The 20,326-nt window shown below is 37.4% G+C and overlaps 1 protein-coding gene across 2 annotated transcripts in view; it reads left to right on the forward strand.

The window, feature by feature from the left end:
- Positions 1-20,326, forward strand: part of PCSK5 (proprotein convertase subtilisin/kexin type 5) — a 256,587-nt gene that overhangs the window by 81,162 nt on the left and 155,099 nt on the right. For both annotated transcript variants that reach the window (XM_005499780.3, XM_065046018.1), the window contains exon 6: positions 18,479-18,567. In XM_005499780.3, coding sequence (XP_005499837.1) covers positions 18,479-18,567 — 89 coding nt within the window. The remainder of the gene's footprint in view (positions 1-18,478; positions 18,568-20,326) is intronic.

Genomic DNA, 20,326 nt, shown 5'->3' on the forward strand with positions numbered 1-20,326 from the left:
ATTTTATAACCCAACCTTAAGGGATGGAATGAAAAAGAGTACAAAGAATTGCTGTAAAAATAGGCAGGTGTCTCTGGGCGGCTTTGCACGCAGCTGTGAAACATCAGGGTACTGGGTCTGTTTGCTAGCTTTTCACTTTTAATTAGTAGTGAAAGCTTTCTGTTGCCAAGGCTTGTGGTGAGGAAAAATGAATGAGAAAAAAATTAGCTGGGGGTTTGTGAAGTGACTGTAGATGACTAAAGTGGCACTTTCCAGAATTATATTTTTGAAATCTTACATTAAATCTCATATTAGCTAAAGAAAACAGGGGGATAGAAACATTTGACTAATATTTCAAGGCTTGTAGTCAAAATCAGGGTGGGACAATAGTTTCTTTAACTACTATGGTATGTAGGAGTCCTGCCAGAAGATTACTTTGGTTTCTACAAATTTGCAGGAAATCACGAAGCCTGTAAATGGTACAGGCCCATACTAGAGCTTCATTTTGCTCAGAGGCTAAAGACAGCAGTCAGCTGTGGATTAATTGATTCCTGCTATCCAAAGCATCTTGTTTTGGTTTACTGCTGAGTACTGCTGCTTTATTCTTTTTCTGTTATTCCACTGTTACCTGTAAATATCTATGCTGAAACAACTAGTCATTATCAGTCACAGATCCTGAGATAGAGTAGTGATGGGATCACTGACGTATTACCCTACCCATTGTGTAGCCTCAGAAATAAAACAGAAATGTTAATAGTATTAAAATGTTTTGCTATTTTGACCAAATAAATATGAGTTTTTCTGTTTCACGAGAAATTTCTTGGTTTGTATTTCAGAGCTTAGGTCTTATTCTGATGAGTACTTTTATAAAACAGAGGACCTTTTAAGTAACACCAGCTGACTTCAATGGAGTTCTTACTAAACTTATGTAAGAAAAAGTAAAAGTAAGCTGTCATTTCTGTTTTGGAGATACTGAGTCACTCTTTGGATGCCTCTTCAACATTTTTCAGTGATGCATCCCACTACGTAAATAACTTATTTTGATAACATTTTAAATTATTTTTAATAAGTATAATATTTTGAGGAGACTTTTTTTGCTGTTCAAAAATCATAAGAAACACAAGCTAATTATGTCTAAATTTTGCAATATCTGGACAGCTTTACATCTTTTTTTCACAATAGCAAAAAAGTTAATGAGTTAACGAGTTTCAGTCCTGTTCAATACAACATACTGACTTTTTTTCCTGTGGCATCCATTCGGATTCATTATTACTTTCCTGTGTCAGCTACATTAATGTAGTTTCTCAATAAAATGCCAAAGGCTTAATTTTCTTGCAAGAGTGACAAGCTGCTCATTTTTACTGTCTGCTTGTATTAAAGACCTATAGTACATCCTGAGCCACTTAATCAGCATGGATACTAGGTATTTTGACAGGCAGATTCACTCCTGCTGCCTCCTGGATAGTCAATAAAGTGAAAGTAAAAAGCTTCATTGACTCCTGTGACACTATTTGGAACAGCTATCTGAAGACCTGTGCCCAGTCAAACACAGGGAGCCTGAAGTCTCTTGTTGCTGGCTTGAAAGATCGTCTGAAAAAGGTTCCCGCTGCAACAGTGCGACAGAAAGCAGTGCTCACAATTGAGGGTGTCTGTCCGTCTAGTTTATGCATTTTAATTGCCAATATGCACCCTTTGCTATTCCTTTGAAATTGGCTGTATCATGTTCTGCAGACAAAACTGAAGGGAAGATAAGCTGTACTGAGAAGCACTGCTGCACCATCTTGTGCTTTATCTTTTGCGTAAAAAACAATTCTACTGTCTGAGGGCTATCACAACAAGAAAAATGACCTTGGTAATTTTTTAGGCTAGTCACTACTACTTTTGCTTATACCTTGTCAGGGCTTTCTGACAGGACTGAACTGCAGATCCCAAGGATCACACCTACAGGGACGATCTGGGAAAGTCAGTTATTGAGGTGTGAAAGGAGGCTGGAGATAAGTTAGAGCAAGGTATCAGGTCTCAGGAAAAGGCTTTTTTTCGAGGGAATCTGCTCTGACCTGAATTGTGTCTACTCTTTTTCTGACTTTTCATCCTTTCTCCAGCCTCTGGAGACTTAAAACCCGAAGGATTCAGAGATGGTGTCACTGAATCTGGTGATCTGGCAAAGTGTGTTCTGCCCAATGCCAGCAAAGCATCTCTGAGCAGATAACTCTTCCTTAATAGGAAGGTAATTTATAGTAGAGAATTAACTTACTATGTATATATATTTCAGATCAATAGACCAAATGCTTACACTGAATATTATGTTGTTAATTTCAGGTACCAATGACTGAATGTCTGATGTTTATTGTGTCTTAGTGTCACTACAAATTTAATGGATTAAATTAGGATTGTTAGGAAACTTCAATTTGGGGTTTTTTTTTAATGAACTGGTGAAACATTCGTTTATGAAAACCAGTGTCTAAAGCAGTCAGAGATTGTTGGTATAGATGCTGCAGACAGAGATTGAAATCCTGATTTATTGTGTTTTGGTTCTATTCTGATTTTAAGCTCACTGCCCTTGTGGCCATATCCTATTGCACTGCAATTTTAGCAGATGTTAATAATGAAGCAAGGTCCAGGCCATGTTAACTTACAGTGAGATTGCCACATTTTGTAAGGAGCGGTGTTAGTGATTAATCAGCTAGCCTCCAAATTAATTATGATCCAGTGACCCAACCAAGTGCCTAGGGGCATGATGTAGCAAGGAGATTATGAGATATTAAGTCTGTGTTGCTTGCCAGTTGCTATAGTTAAAGGTCCCAGTGTAAAATTGTAAAAATAATGGAAGTAAACATTGCAGCTTGCAGAGTTGTACTGTGCTGAGGTAGGGTAATTGTACAGATTCATTTCAAGCATGGTTTTCCTCACTTCCTGTTTTAGCTGTTATTTAGAGTCCCTGTGTGCTGTTAGTAAAGAAATGTGCCCATCCTTCAAGGGGCTGTACCTCAGGGGTAATCATCATATATCCTTTGTTTCTCTCAGGGAAGGACTGAAGGACTTGATGCATGTGTGTAAATTTCCTTGAAAGAAAAATATTGTAGAAACATGGAGCATGAATCCCCACCACATTTGATAATGTTATTCTTTCAATCTAAAACAGGTTTTTAACCTGTGGGAAGAGATCAGGTCTGCATTAAAACAGAAAACAAAATAAGTGTTGATATTTTGAAATTCTCCTGTTTTCTGGCTTCAGAATAAAAAGGGTGTTGGTTTGAAGGTTTGAATAAAGTGGGACCCCAGAATTGCTGGTAGCTGAGGACAGTTAGTGGGGCTGGAGAAGAGGCGGTCTTTGTCAGGCTGATTGACTCACCCACAACATCGTTGGTTTCTATGGTCAGTCCATTGTGAGAGCATTTCATATTGACAAGACAATGAAAAATTCGTTGGACTACAGGGCTTGATCCAGTAGCCTTTAGATCCAGGTTTCAGCTTTAACAGTGGAAAATATCCTAATGACATTTTTGTCAAACTGCCAAAATTACCTTTTTGGTAAACTCTTCTAATCTGCTGATTATATTATCGCACTGCATTACATAATCCCCTCTGAAGTCCACAAGTGGTATGAGTTATAATTTTTTGAGAGCCAAAAGACATTTCTTTGAGTAGTCATTGAAAGCAACAAAAGTCGAATAGAGGAATAAACAAAAACAAAGGTCAGTCAGAGTTCCAGTTGCTCAAAGATTAAGGAAATAGTCCTTTTCATTACCTTGGTATCTGTTGCGGCACAGTATTTCCCACTGCCTAGCTGGTGTTCAAGGAGCAGCGCTTGTCCTTTTTATAATGTATAAGACTCTCACGATCTTAAAGCATTTAACCACAACAATACAGGAAAGCCTTTTTCCTGTTTCTAATTACTGGAGTACCAGACAATGAGCTCACAAATAAAATGACATTCTGAAGCGTTATGCAACTCCTTCTAGTTCCTTTATGTAAATAATTGATAACAATGAGTCAGATCTTCCCTTCCAATTCAAAGTCAACAATAGGAGAGATATAAACTTTGATAGTTATGGTATTTGTGGCATTCAATTTTCAGAATTCTTTTTCATGGAGAGTTAGAAATGAAAGGTTTTTTTTCAAATGGCATTTAACCCGGAGCTGGTATTTCCTCTAAGTATGCATCTGTGTTTTGAGGTTTTGGACTTAGGAGGAGAGAGTCTACAACTGCAGTGGGCAAGTTTTGATTCAGTAAAATGGTAGACTGGTTTCAAATTGCATACACTTAAACAAACAGGTCTACAGCTGAGTATAGTTTGATAGCACAAATACATTTCCATGTGTTGTCACCTTTTCAGACATTGTAGGTATTAGAGAAAGTTAGAGTGGATCCATGCTGTGTATGTGGTAATTGGTTTTGCCAGCTGATTTCACAGGAGTCAGCTCAGTCGAATGCAGTGCAAAATGTGGTTCATTGAGACTTCTCTGCCAGCACACACATGCAAAAAGCATAGTATTGATTCCGACTTTAATGCTTGTGGCATCACAAGCAGACCTCTAATTGCAAGTTTGATAAAGCAATTGTAAATCCAGTGTCAAAAGCTTTTTAATTGAAGCATTTTTCTAAATAGCACGCTATTAATGGTTGAACTCCGCAAAGTTATGCTATAAGCAAATGCCTTAATGGAATTATTAGGTGCTTTTATAAGACATTTACAGGGTAATACTATCAGATGTTGCTTTTTCTTGCAAATGAAAAAAATGAATCTGTGTAGGTTTATTGCTGTAGGCAGTCTTATTTTATTTTTTCACATTACTGTGATTTTGTAATTTTTCTTAAAGTTACACAGTCAAATTATTACATTTGACATTTTAAACAAAGTCAGATTGCTGTCTTGAAGAGAAGTTACGTTTTTTTTCCTGAAGGAAGGCAAACAAGGTAGAGAAATTCTGATGCAGAAGTGAAGCAATGGGTATCTCTCACAGATGTAGATTGTGCACTGGGATCTATGCTACAAAAGTTTAACCTGCTTTGAAAATTATTTCTGTTGCTATAGAGTCCCAACACAATCATAAAACCCCCGATTTTAGCAAGCTGAGGTAGAAACTATGGCTTCTTCTCCAACACATGGGATAGTGAGGCTGTTGGCTAGAGGCATCAGGGTGCCAAAGAGAGCGTGATGAGAAGGTATGTGTTACTTTGCCTTTCAGCCCAGACCTATGTCCCCGAACTATTCTTCATAACACTCCATAAATATCAGATGAACAGCTCCTAACTTCTGCAGCATAGTGAGTGTGTGAAAATAAGCCTTCGTACGGTAAAACCCCTTTTCAATTAGGAGCAAAACTTGCTCCTGCCAAATTAATGACATAAGTTTCATTTAAAACCAATTATTGACACAAATAAGAGTAGGACTTGAACTTATTTCAACAACTTCCCCATTCATCTTTGAAATACAGCTCTGAAGAGAAATGGGAGGTCCATTTAGTGCAGGACAGCATCAAATGAAATTTAGGATTAAGCACAGTACCTGTCTTGCATAGTACAATTGAAATGCACTCAGAATTCAAAATAGGTAGGAAGTATGTCTCTGAGCTGTGATATGATGGAGACACAGAGTTACAAAATATTCATTTCTTTAAAATGTTGTCACAGCAGTCATCTGCTATTAGAAACGGAGTATGCAGAATGGGTAAAGATGTGTTATCGACCTGCCTGCTCATCACTGTTCTGCCTTATGACCTTAGAATCCTTGCATTTGTCAGTATCTTCCTTACATGAAAGCATAAATACCTTTTTTCCCTAAAAGCATTCTCCCAGACTGTTTTAAAAAGGTCCAATTGACTGTTTTCCTGCCAAGGAGGTCTAAACATGAAAACCTAGATGTGCATTCCTGTATTTGTCGGATATTTTCATTTCTGCTTAGCTGTGATTTCAGTGGAATTAATACAAATATTTTTGAGAAGGCTTTTTTTTCTTTCATTTGTTTTTTCATTGTGCAGAAATGATGGGGCTCTAATGTGGAGGTTTTTAATACAAGGAGATTGCTCAAGCACCTGAGATCTCTCCTGATGATATGTATTTGTGTCAGGATGAAAAACATAAATCAGGATAAATAGTTACTGATAATATACTGTCATACAAAAGCTTGTGAAACAAAAGATGTGGAATGGAAGATAATATACCTAAGTACTGTAACAGAGCAGGCTCATGGCCATGAATTTAAGGAGATAAAGAACATAGGCATTAGTGTTACTTGCTTTTGGTCATGGTCGTCTAGGAACATGGGCAGTCCTGATAAATTATTTTTAGTGGCTTATTTTTCGTAGTTATACCAGGTTGTTCTGGATCTGGCTGGGGTAGAGTTGATTTTCTCCACAGCAGCCCATATGGTCCTATCTTTTAGATTTGTGAACAAAAGAGTGTTGGTAACCCGTATTTTAGCTACTGCTGAACTGTGCTTGCACAGCATCAAGGCTGCCTCTATTTCTCACACTGCCCTCTCAAGCAAGGAGGCTGGTAGTGAAGAAGAGGCTGGAAGGGGATACAGCTGACCCCAACTGACCAAAGAGATATCCCATGCCATATAACATCATGCTCAGTACTGAAGCTGGGGGGACAGTTTTTCCAAACTCCAGGCTGCTGCTTGGAGAGTGGCTGGTTGTTGATCTGCAGGTGAAAGGTGATAAGTAATTGCCTATGCATTGGTTGTGTTTCTTTTTCTTTTTTCTCTTTATTTATTACACTGTTTTTATCTCAACTGACAAGATTTTCTTAGATTTCCTCTTCCAATTCTCTCCCCTGTCCCAGTGAGAAGGAGGGAACAAGTAACTGGGTAGGGGTTAGCTGCCTACCTGTGTCAATACACCAGCCTTTAATAACGTGCTGGTTCCTAGGAATAATTCTAGTAGTTTTGGATGGGTAGTCTCGTTTAGGTGTTGTAGCCTCATCTAGGTGTTTCTGCTCTGGCAGGGGGATTGGACTAGATGATCTTTCGAGGTCCCTTCCAATCCCTAGCATTCTATGATTCTATGATTCTTTATGGTTACAGACACCTTAAGCATTATTCCTGCAAGCCTGATTTCATGGTGAAGTTGACCATAAGATCTGTGATAAGTTATCCTCTGCGTATGTTGGCATGTTCTGGTATGACAGGCTTGTGCTGCAGAGAAGTACCCAAATGTGGGCAGAGATGTTGCAGAGCTACTGATCCCAGAGTCACTGTGCTGGTCCGTTAGTCCCTGAAAAGCAACACATAACTGACACCTGTAGCACTGGAAGTGACTGAATGAAATGTAGGTAAATGCAGGTAGAGAACAGTTGAAGAAAAGTGGAACGGCATCTTCACTTCTGTTAACTCGTATAATTTCAGTTATTGCACGTAGCAACAGCAGGTACACTTATCAGAGGAATTTGTGATATCTGCAGAGGTCAAATATATAGGACACTTCAAATATATAGGAAACATCACCAAAGCAGATGAAGATCCCCTGAAAATCTTAGAAATCAGCTTGCCAGCTATAAGATCAAATAGATAAAAAGCATTAACCAAATAAGTTCTATCACTTGGCTTCTTCATGCATAATTAGGTTGCAATGTGAAATCTTTTAATTCACAGGGCAGACCTCTACCACGAGCCAGCACTAATGCGGAACAAAACATTCCTGCCTCTCCGTGGGTTGCATGCAGTATGCTAGCTTATGAAGGGATGTTCAGAAATCGCAGTCTGAAGTTTTATTTGTGGCTTTGTTTTTGGATGTGATATGATAATTTGCTTACAGAGCAAATAAATGGGTGTAGAATTTACATATTTACTCTGAAAGTTATCAATATTAAGGTGTGGCTATTGTAGTAGACATGTTCCTCCTAGTCTCAGATTTGCAGTTGAACCTCTTGACACCTCTTCAGTAGGATGAGAATAGTTTTATTTTCTTACATCTAACAGCATGACTTTTAAAGATTGTAGACAATATAGTAAAAGGTGGCGAAATGCAAGCAGCTGGGAAAGCAAATTTTCTGGTTTTGGTTAGTCACTTTTTTTCCTTGGCTCAAAAAACAGATGACAGACTACTTCACCTGTATCCGTCTCATTCAAAGCTCTTCTTTATGCCCTCTGTATAGATAACATGGCATAGCCAGTATGCAGTGACCTTGCTCAAGTACAAGCATGTTCACTGTAGATGGTACATGCGGAAGTTTCAGCACCAAATTTCTAGCAATCTTTGCTCATTTTGTTCAAACCTGTGTTTTCTAAGGCTAATATCTTACATAAATTTGGGGGGATTTTCCTAGGAGTAGCAAATGCATAGCCTAGCCAAAAATACTTGTTATAACAGTATTCCAGTTCTTACTTTAGAGCTTTTAAAAAATTATGGAAAATTATATAAATCTACTTTACATAGCCCTATATTCAGAAACAATGATAACAGTTCAATAATGAAACTTAATAAATAAACCTGCATCTTAAGCAAACTTAATAGGAAGCATTCATAAAGCATATCAAGACTTTCTGATTTGTATAAAATAATATTGGGAGTGACACTTCCTTTGCAGTCTGAGGTCTTGTTCCCAAATTAGGATTAATATTAGACTACAAAACCAGTAACAAAACCTCAAACTATCCATATAGTTGCATGAGAAGAACTAGTGTAAAGACTTGTTTTCCAAGTATCATCTTAAATATTCTTGTGTCAGCTTCAAACATTTTATTTTGTAATTAACAAGGGTAAATCAAAGTTACAGAAAATATTGTTGGTATGGTACAAGAACCTGGCTGCAAGGATTTTTGCTTGTTTGCTTAAATACATTTGCTTTTACGTCTTTCCAGTTAAATCAGGTTGTAAGTAAAACAGTTGTTATTGAAGTAACACATCTGCTGAAAACATCTAGAAGCATATCTAGTTATTTTGTGAGGTTTCCTGTTGATTCACATATTTCTTTCTATTCTCCTTTTATGAAGACATATGGATGTTTTCAAGTTCGGGTGTTTGTTTTATTGCTTTGGGGGTTTTGTACTGTCAAGTAGAAGTCTGTGTAGTGCATCGACTATGAAAATGACAAGATGACCTTTGTGTCACAAGTGATATTTTCTTTTGCAAGGATCTAAAAGTCTCTTGCACGAAGGTGGAAAGAGATGGAAAGAGAAAGAGAGGGCGCCTCTGGGGCACCCGCTGAGATTATTTTCTAGCCAGCTGAGGCCTGTAAGTATCCAGACAGCATTTCTTTGCCATGAGGCAGCATAATTTTGGAGTATTAAACTTGAATATAATATTATTAAGACATTAGAGAACAGTGCATTGGCTGTGGCATGGGAATATGAGCTGCCAGGGACATTATTTCCTCTGCAGCTTCCACGTTCAGGATTTGTCTTGCAATCATTTTCATGGGTGGCTTTTTGGCTCCGTAGGTATTACTCTTCCCCACGAACCCTGGGGGCTCAGCAACTCATAGGTGGTCCTCTGAGAGGCAGATCAGTAGAGATGAAGGAATCATAAGGCTGTATGTCCCTTGTTTTTCTTGTGTCACCTCCCTCTGCTTTTCCCTGTGTCCAGCATCTGATTGCTCTGCTTTCAGGATCAGAGTTGCATTGATATGAAAGCATAACATGCCCAGTGTTTGGTGACTCAAACAAGTTTCATTAATTCCCATATGATATTACTGCTCTTTATAACTGTGGCAATAACTGAGGCAAGTGAGTCCTCCATGGCTGTACGTGATAACATGTGACATAAAATGAGATGTAACAAACAAAATCAGCAAGTAACATACTTAGCCACGTATATAGTTTTATGTATGAAAACTAAACAGAGTTATTTACTGATGTCTTAAAATGTTTTAACCCAAGGTAAAGCAAGTAAGGATGCTGCACAAGCGAAGTACCAGGATTACGTTCGGTTCGCTGAGGCTGTTACAGACTGGGAAGACATAGTTTAATTGTTGTGTTGAACCACTAATGCCAAGTGTAAAAAATCAGCTAAATTAAGCATTTTTACAAGATAATTACAAGAACTTTAGTGTGTAAAAATGCATACCTGATTTTGTCCATCTTCTTCCCACATAAAGTTGTATAATGCAGTAGTTCCCCTTACCATTTTGTTGGCCATGTTCCAAAAGGCTTCGAAGTTAGGCTTTTGTTTGTGCTTTTTTCTGTATGTCAAAAGTGAAGCGATAAAACTTTCTAGTCTCACATATTAAGAATGAGAAAGGTATAGATAGATATTCAGTTATTCCCAACTATGTATGCTCCTCTGTTCTGTAGGTTGCACACAAAAAGGGATCAACCACCCTCATATGCATAAAATGAGTGCCAGAATTGCTTGGAGCACATCGTCCTCGTTCTATGACTATACCTCCTTTCTACAGCCTCTAAACCAGATTGAATTAGGTTAAAAAAATATATATATTTTTTTTGCTTATGTTTCAAGGGAGCCTTGAAGTCTAAGCAGCCTCATATTCTTCTGTTTCAAAAGCAAAAAAAAAGTCTTAGGTGTATCTAGGTAGCAACATACTGTTTCAAGGTTATACTGGCCTTCATGTTGCTGCTTTACAGGGTAATTCCGGTGCACAGGAACTAAACTATATTGTTTTTACTTGTGATTTGCTTTAATAAATGAGAACAAGAATTGGATTACCCACCTTAAGAAGGTTACTGTACATTCAATGTGAAAAGCTATACAAAAAAACCCCTCAGATTAAAGTTTTGCACTTTGCTGGCTTTTGAACTCCTTTACTTCTTCACCCCAATGCCTTTTTCTCTCCAGAAAACAAAACAAAACAAACAAAAAAACAACAAAAACAAACAAAACAAAACAAAAAAACACCACAAGATGCATTGAATTTTTACGTTGCATTAGAAATATTAAGACATCAGAAAATAATTGTTTTTATTTTTAATACTGAAAACTATGTACTTGGCTAAATATGTTATTCCCAATTTTGGTTTTGCCAATTTTTGTTATTACCAATATTGTTCACCATATTGTTCACCATGTTCGCCAATATTGCCAATATTTCTCATTCTATGTAAAATTTCATGGGCGTCTTCAGACCTTCTATTCATTGTCTGTTTTACCTTTGGTAGAAAATACAGACAAAAGGCCTTTTTTTTTTTTTAATGCATGCACATTCATTTTCCCACTCACATAAACAAAATTGTAAAATGATAATTAATATTGTAGAAGCACAGTCCTTTGCCGGGCTCATGTCAAAACTTCACACTTGTGACAAATTAGCTGCTTACTGCTAATAGCTAATGAATGTACAGAGAGTGGCAAGGCAGCATTGCTGTTACCAACGCTGTTAAGACGTGTGTCTGAGATGTGAAGTGTTCCATGTGTTTGTTTCAGTGCTGTCACCTTTGATTTTATTTGTGACAAACAGATGAGTTATTTTCAAGTTATTCTTTAAGTAACTTCCCATAATCATGCAAAAAGTTATTAGCCTTGGGGACCTTGACTCAAGACAGCTTCCAGTCCTGTGCTGTAACCACATTACAACACTCTGTTGGATGCCCAGAAACAGTATCCTGTCTGTGATGTAACACCCAAGTCTTTGGCATTTTTCCTGATATCTCACATTGAAGATTTGTGTAACTTGTTTTTCACACTTACTCTGTCATCTCTTTCTCCACTGTTATTATCCAAATATCTCTCCATTGTGAAATATCTTCATTCTTATTATTTTTCAGCTGAAGCAGATGTGTTTTAGAAGCTGAAGACTGAGGTTTTCCTTGCCCATGCTTTTGACCTCTGACAGTTACTTTATATTTGCTTTTTCAGATGTTCCTAAAACAACATTCCAACTCACTGCCAGTTTGGAAAGTATTTTTAATCCTCCAGATTGTTAGAGACAATTTATCTATGAACAGCTCTAAAAAAAAAGTCTTCTGCACTACATAATACATTGCTCTGGGGTGCAAAAAAGTGCATTTCTTATAAAATGCATTTCTGAATATGGCTGTTCAAATATATATATTCTCCAGCAGTGACACGTTGTGGTGTCCCAGATATCACATGTTCGTGTTTATGAATACATTCCAGTATAAGAGATCTTTGAAAACATTTGAAAATGTAACTAAAGGAGAGTTTTGCAAAAAAATCAGTGCCAACTCTGATATTTTCCTGTAGCTAAACATGGCTACCTAAAATTCTATTCTTCCTGTTCCAATAGCAGTTTGAAAATAATTTTAACATTCAAAGTTCTTTTAGTGCTAGAATTTTAAATGTCCACAAACTACATAGTTTAGTTCGTGTCACAGGTTCCATCTCTGGGATTCTACTCTGATTTATAATAAAAACTAAGTATTTTTTTTTTTCTTAATGCATTGTCTTTGTGCATATATAATATATTTACTGCGTAATTATGCTAAGAAAGGAAGTTGATGCTTATCGGAAACAGGCTGTTCAAGCACAGCCTAATAAAATTATGTAAATTTTTAGGCTATCTGTTCTAACCTTTTTACAGTGATTTAGTATCCACTCTTACAGTATGTGCAGCATAGAGTTTGCGAAGGATGTGAAGTTTCTTCTTTTCTGTACGTATTTCTCTGGACTAAAACAAACTAACCAATGTTTTCTTCATTTGTTTACAAACTAATTCCTGTGCTGAGTATTTCTTAGAAAACTTAAGTAAATTACTGATATGCCCAGAGATTTTTGTGATGAGCTTATACTGAAACACTGAAACTCTTTTCTCCTTAAGTTCCCATTCTGAAAAGACTCATTAGTGACAGGTCAAAGTGGGCTGGACTATAATGTTAGCATCATGAAAAGCTGGAGGGCTTTAAATTCTCTTGTCCCCTGAGCTTTTTATGTTCTGAAATACTTCAAGAACTCCAGAAGATCAAGATGGTGTGAGTGTTTGTGGAGTTCAAAGAATACTTGTTAGAGATGGAGGCTCTGAGATGCAGAGTCAATTTACATGGCAGGGACTTTTCAAATTACCAACACCTGTATTCACCAACTCTGAATATTTCCTTACTCTAAACATTCAGACATGAGCTTAATTAACGTTTATCTTAAAGATGTTCATGGTGTCTTATACCTTCTTAATCTTCTGAAAGGCAAATTAAGAGTGATTATTAAAAGATAAATGTCTTACGTTTAAATTATGTTAGTGGGATAAGGAGTGATAGTTAATCACAGAACATACACCTTTTCTCTTTCCGTTATTGTCTGAAATACTGAGCCATTTCTCTCTCAGGAAAAAAACCTTTTACTGAAAAAAGTTGCTTTGTGTAACAGATTAGTGTGTAGCTCTTAGATTTCTTGTATCTTTGCCGTCAGAAGACTGTACCTTTAGCATCCAGGTGCTCAAGCACTGTTATGCATGCAGAAGAAAAAAGCAACATACACCTTTTAATAGAAGTGTATTTCTTCAACAATTTACTTCAAATTCTCCATATAATAGTGAGGGCATTATAAGGCAAAAAAAGTATCTTTACTAAGGTTTTCCTGAGTAGGTCTTTGACATCTTACTGACTTTTTGTTTATGACTGACAAATTTCCTCTTTATAAAAAGAGAAGAAAATTGATCTTAATTGCCTGTGTATTTTCTTGGTTCTTTGTGCTCTTTTTTTCTCCTATGCAAAAGTGAAAATAAATACATTTCTGAAAAAGCTGTGCTTATTTGCCTGGAACTGAAAACTTCAATACAGCAGTTAAAGCTAGGCAGATATATAAAAGATTATTTTATGGTGGAAAGTGCTGGCCAACTTTAGAAGCATCTTAACTACAACTTTTTGGAACGTGATGCCTGTGACATCTTATTTCTTTCACCTGGGGTCCTTTTGAGTCTAAATGTCTTTGAGTGGCAATTTTTCCTGTGTCTCCTTATAAGACAAACAAACAACAACAAACAAGCTTTTTTTCTTTCCATTTATTTTCTTTCTATTATACTCCAGGTAGGAGACATTTGTAGATAGGCAGAATGTGTCATAACCAAGCTTTCTTTCATGTTCTATTCTGTGATACTATATCACGCTGACATTAACACAAAGGACAAGTGCAAAACCTTTTAGCTGAGTGTCTCTTCAAAGTGCCTTTTAATAGCCTGGGAACTTATTTCCCTTCAACATAAGCTGGAAAAGGATCCAGTGAAATGAAGCATTGACCCTTGAGTTTATCAAGATAGGCCTTTGTAGAAGGGCAGTCATGCTTTGTTCTAGGACTGCATCAACTTTTTAAACAAGTTGTATGTGGTGCAAGCATCTCACAAAGACAGAAGTTTGTTGTGTTTTGATGTATATACATTCACAAAAAATGCTGACTTGAAAGTGCCTCTTGTTTCACCTCTTGTTACTGGTTATGCTGCCTCCATAAACTGTTTGTAGTTTGAAGTTTTCAGGATTTCATGCTCGGTAGACATTTTCATAGCTTTAAAGCAGACTTAATCCATTTCAGGCATCAGTTTAATCATATTTATTTATCAAGTTAAGAAATTAGTGTGATGATTAATCAGAAGTCTTTTCTAATTTTAACTGCGGAATTCAGAGTTTTTTCCAAACTGTATACCTCAAGCAAAAATCTGGACAGAGAAAATTAAAAGCAGTGTGGAAATAACATAATATTTTATAGACATATTCTTTAGAAAGTCTTTCTTTTCACAGCATAATTGAAATATTACTTAAAAGACCCATAAAAGATAATATATTAAAAAAATTGCTTTGCGTATATGATTAATTCACAAAGTGAGGAACTGATGGTAAGAAGAGCAATTTTATACATATGACCTAGAAATAAATAAAACAACTTGTAATTTTGTCATTTCCATTATAAATATAGAATGCAATTAACAATAATCTTGGCAGAGTAGCAAGGGTTTGACATAAAAATCTGCTTACAAACTAAATTTATACCATTACTGGACTTAAAATATGATTAAAAGAAGGGTTTTCCAATACGTGAGGACTAGTGAAATATTTATCAAAGTTAATTTAACTCACATGTTGTAAAACTGTCCAAATTCTCTCTACAATATGCTTTTTTCTGTGATGATTTGACATGAAATTTCTTACTGTGCTTTACTTCAATAAATATGTGTCATGATACTTCCGTACCAGTCCTTTAATTCCTCAGCTATAATACTTCTTACTGAAGTTACATTTACCACTGTGGCTACGTCCACTTCAGCTGGAATTTAGGGTACAGTTTCATGTTGCTGTTAATCCCATGTTACTGTGGGTTGCTGCTGGGAGGTTCAGTCCTACTGTTACCTGGACACGGCTGCCATGGCTGTCCCCTCCTGTTTCCCCTCTACAAACATTACATGTTCCTGGGCTGACCAGGGTGTATTTGGTGATCCAGTGGAAATCTAACCCTTTTGATGGTGCTCGGTGGATGTAGCTGACACAGTGGCAGCTATGCCATTCTTCTTCATTCAGCCTCCCTTCTCCTGGTGTGATTTTGTGCAGGTTGACTGAAAGTGAGTTAATTTTCTTCATGCAGCTAGAAAATGTTCTTTTTCATACCTAGGACAGTCATTGTTTGGATTTAGTTTGAGAACAAGAAGCTAACACCCTGGGACAGACCTAATGTTTTTCTTCAAGTGACTTCCCAGTGTCTTTGAGCTGGAATAAAGAGAATGTAAGAGCTGCTGTTATCTTGGTTATTACCTGGGAGCCAAGGTCTTTTCTGAGCTCTCTATCTACAGGTGAGGCAGTGAGGAAGAGGGTCATGGATGGGATAGGCGTTGACTGACATCCAGGCTGATCAGTAAGAATATTCCATGCCATTAGCATCATGCTTCATATTTAAGAAGAGTTGGGCTTTCTGGGTGGGGAGACCCATTCAGGTTCTGCTCCCTTTCAGTTGAGTTCCATTCAGGAGTTCCTTTATTTTGGCCTTGCGCCTTTTTGCTTTTCTGTTTCACCCTCTCCCTGGGATCGGCTGTTTGGGACCAGGGTGCTCTCCTCCTGGGACTGACTGCTCAGTGTGTCTGGATTTCATGAGGGGTTGCATTGAGTATCACTTATTTTATATCATATTCTTATTTTATATATATATTGTTCTTATTAGTAGTATATCAGTATTATTTTGTTATTTTATTTAATTGTTTTTTATCTCAATGCACGAGTTTCTCCCTTCCCTTTTGATTCTCTCCCCTATTTGGGAGTGGGGTGGGGGGTTGTGATTGAGCAGCTGTAATGGTTTTGATTGTTAGCTGTGGTTAAGCCAGGACAGGTATCTGTCTGCCTCCTTTCTCTAGTGAAAAACCTTCCTCCCATCACTGCTTCCCAAACGTGGTACCTGGGAGGGTTTACTTGCCAATGCAGTTTCCCTCTGGAAAGCTGTGGCTTGGCCACATACATTTCACCAGGCAGGCAGGATTTATTGATAAATTATAAGCAATGGACTGAGATGATGCATGTGAGTATGCTACCCCTACATTTCTAGAGTACAGTCATCTGTGCTTTGATGTGTGAGTGACAACACCTCTAAACTTATATGTGGCACCTGACAAAATCAGAAGTAGAAGAAGGGAAGTGTGGGAATCATGGTGTCTTGTAAATAATACTTAAGACAGGCACTTTCCTATAAATATTAATACATTTTTAAAAGGCACTGCTTCAAAAAAACACAGAGCCAGAACACTATTTGAAAATACTTGAAAAAGAAAAAGGATGTTTTTTAAACTTGTTTTCATCTGTGATTCTTGAATTATTTACTTGTCACTTTTCAAAATAATTCTGTAGTAGGGTAAGTATTAGTTTATCACTTAGAGTTAGATAGGCTTTCTTGAAATGAAGAAAATTACACTTGAAAATTAGGCTTAATGCAAAAAATAAACTTCAAATTCAGTCTTGAAGAATTCTCTGATCAAGTTTGGCAACCAAATAATGAACTGTAAAGAGATAAGTAGGAAATTATTTGAGATACACATATAATCATGAAACCTTGATCCAGAATCAGGATTTATCAGCATCCAACTTGTCACTTTAATTTTCTGAGTAAAGATGACACTTTTCTCATAGATTGTATACATCTCACTTATCTGGTAAACTTAATGATCTCCTTGAAATTCTAACAGATTAGCATTAATCACTTTTTTTTTTTTTTTAATTGTTTCCTCTCTTTTCTTTCCCTATGTCTATTTGATGTTGTTTTCATTTTACAGTAATCCATTCCAAACAACTTATCTTAGTGTTTCTCATCAGTGTGTCTCAAAAGTTTAAGGGAAAAAAGTTGCACTGATAGTAAGGAAATAAAGAGTGACTCTACCCAAAACAAGCTATACCAAGAGAAAGCAACTGTGATTCTTGTCTGTAACACAGGAGTCAACTTTCAATTCAAAAACACTGCTGTTCTCCAGATGTCTGTGTAAGCAGCCAGTCAACTACATCCAGCAGAAGAGCACCTGTGTACACAACTGACCTCACTTAGCCTCTTCTGAAGTGCTTGCCATGTTGTTATCTATTTTTCGCCATGACTTTTTAAACTTCTTTCTTTGTGGCTACCCAAGCCTTACATTAACTTTCTATCTATATCTCATCAAACCCCCATCTCTTTTCCTGTCTGGTTTGAAACTCGTCATCTCTTCTCCACAGCAACCCGCTCAAGTTCACTGTTTGCTCCTTGTTGCTTTTGTCACATTTCTGCAGCGGAGTTGCTTAACTGTACAAGGGTGAAGGCAAAACTTACTGGTGTAAAATATGCTTTGAAATCTATATGGCAGACAAAAATCACAAAAAGCAGGGACAGCTTTCCCACCATGGTGACCATATGGATGACCACTGTCACCCTGTAGAACACATGGATCAGAGCTAGGCAAGGCATCCCACTGTGGCTTTGCACCACAGTGTGGAAGAGGGTGAGCAACCACTGGAAGTTTTGTCTTTTCCTTCAGCAGCTTCTTAAGACTATACCCTTACTGCTCAGCAGGCATAGGGTGTACCTCCGATGTGGAGGGTACTTCAGCTGCTTTTTCTGCTTCCAGAAAGGGAGCAGGCTTGCAGGGTTGGCCCAAGACATCATCAGGACATGCTTATACAGAAGTTTTGAGCATACCTGGCGTATAGCTGGTCTTGGCCTTGCATCTAAACACCCTTGTGGGCACTGGTGAATCCCATCTTCATCATGGAAAAGTATGGTACATGCTAGGCCTGCTGGAGATTGTTTGGAGATATACCTATAACCACCTGAGTCATTGTGGTAGAATGCAGGACAAAAATTCTGTCTATAAAGTAAGATTTGGTTCAGAAACAAGAACTGCTATCTGAGACTTTTCTGTTGCTGTAGATTACATATCATCATTGCATGTCTTTGTTACAAACTGTGTGTGTTACAAACTGTGTGTGTGTTTCCAGTAGCTAGAAGTCTACCATGAAGAGTTTAATATGACTGTGATAATGATGGTAAAATATGTTCGGAGGAATACTCTTACATGGGTATAAATTACTACAGAGCCTTAAGTAGCGCAAGACATTGTGGGTATACATGCTTTTAGCACCTGAGGATAAGCAAAGTCAAAGCCTTTAATCCCAACAGTCTGTGCTCACTTGGAAAAATGTTTGTCTGACTGCAGGCATGGAACCCGTTGTGCTGGAGAAGTGGCAGCCACGGCAAACAACTCACACTGCACAGTAGGAATCGCCTTTAATGCCAAGATTGGAGGTATGTGAAACAATCTCCCACCAAAAAAAAAAGTAACCAAAGAGCCATTTGTGCTAAATGGTACATTCAGATCTTCCTCAACAACAGAAAGAGATTTGTATGGATAACAAACCTAGCTGTGTTAACAAGTAAATCTCAGTTGTAAAGTGGTCGTTAAATACCAGTACTGAAGGAGTTTGTCTGCGGTGACACTTCTCCAGTGCTCCCTGGAATGCTGCCTCTCAGTACACACAGAAAAATAGAAAACAAGACCTTTGATGAAAACATAAACCCCAGAATTAGGACATTTGAGTTTTCTCCCGGATTCGGAGCTCTAAGTGGTTAGCTTCAACAAGCCAGAAGCAAATATACACATCAGGAATATTGCCTTGCATATTGATCCCAAACATAACACAACAAACATGGAACATTTTTGTGTTGTTTGGCTGTGGTTGGAGAGAATCTTCTTTTGACCCCTCTGTGTGATCAAATGATTACCTGAAATATGAGATTATATTGCACTTTTTTTTTTTTTCATTCAGCCAAGAGGTTCTAAGTTGTTTCTGTGAATTCTATGGCTACTCAATTAAGACCTTTGGCTTAACTTGTGGAGATGACTATCAAGATGTCATCTACGTGTCTCCTAGGCTGTAGCCTGCCTGTGCCAGATCTTAATGTTTCCATTGAAGTTTTACCCTGTACTTTTGATTAAATCATGGGATTGGTATATTTGCTTTCAATATAATGACATATAGCTCAAAGTCCATATTCATTGTTGATTTTACGTCCCAAAATAGAGCCTGTCTGTGAAAACAGAAACACGTTTACCTATACGTACACGAAAGGATAGTTCAAAAATACGACCAGGCAGAGTTGAGGCCATGTTTCCACAATTAATAGTACTGTATCTGTTCTCTACTGGATCAGTAAGAGTTTGATCCAAATCAAATGTGAGCACAGCTGCATTTCAAATTAGCCAAAGCACACAATGTTGTCCTCATGTCAGCTTTCTTTTTTCCTGCTGGAATCAAGAGGATAGACAATACCTGATCCAGCATCAGGTTAGAGTGATGCAGAAAAACAATTTCCCTTCAGGCAGAGAGCCCATCTGCACAAAGTTACCCTGTCAGAGTGGTTTAGAGAATCTGATCTGGCCAAGTGAGTAAGTTTGTGGCAGATGAACAGGTTGTCTCATGTGGACATGGCATTTGGTTGTGTACCAGCAGCTATGAAATCAGATTTATTGCCTTGTCATACCAAAGTCAGAGGAGAGTTAGTGCACTGATAGAGATAAAAGATGGCTTTGGGAGAAATCTCAACTGTGAGTTGGATAGTCACATAACCTGCAACAGCCCTAGAAATTTTCTCCATTAGTAACAGTGGCTTCTTAATAGATTACTATTTATTAAGCATTAGGAGTGTGCAATAATAATTATTTAGAAACACTCAAGGCATATTAGCTGAATCACAGCCTTTTGTAAATATAGTGTAAAAACTGATTCAGATGGACATAGAATGAATGCAGTTAATGTGCATAGTAAATACTGGATGTGTGTACCTTTTCATTATTTATTTACTTATTTAGTATTAAGAATACAACAACCTACAATAAATTTCACTGGTCTAAGTGAAATAAAAATTATATCCACTCTGTCACTATAATTCTGTAGAGCCGTCACTAACACTGTTTATTAAAAGAAAGCTGGAAAATAATAACTGTGTGTCAACCTCACTTGGGATAATGTACTGCCTTTTAAACGCACGGGTACTTGCATATAAG

This window comes from Columba livia, chromosome Z (assembly GCF_036013475.1).
Source record: "Columba livia isolate bColLiv1 breed racing homer chromosome Z, bColLiv1.pat.W.v2, whole genome shotgun sequence".
Lineage (NCBI taxonomy): Eukaryota > Metazoa > Chordata > Aves > Columbiformes > Columbidae > Columba > Columba livia.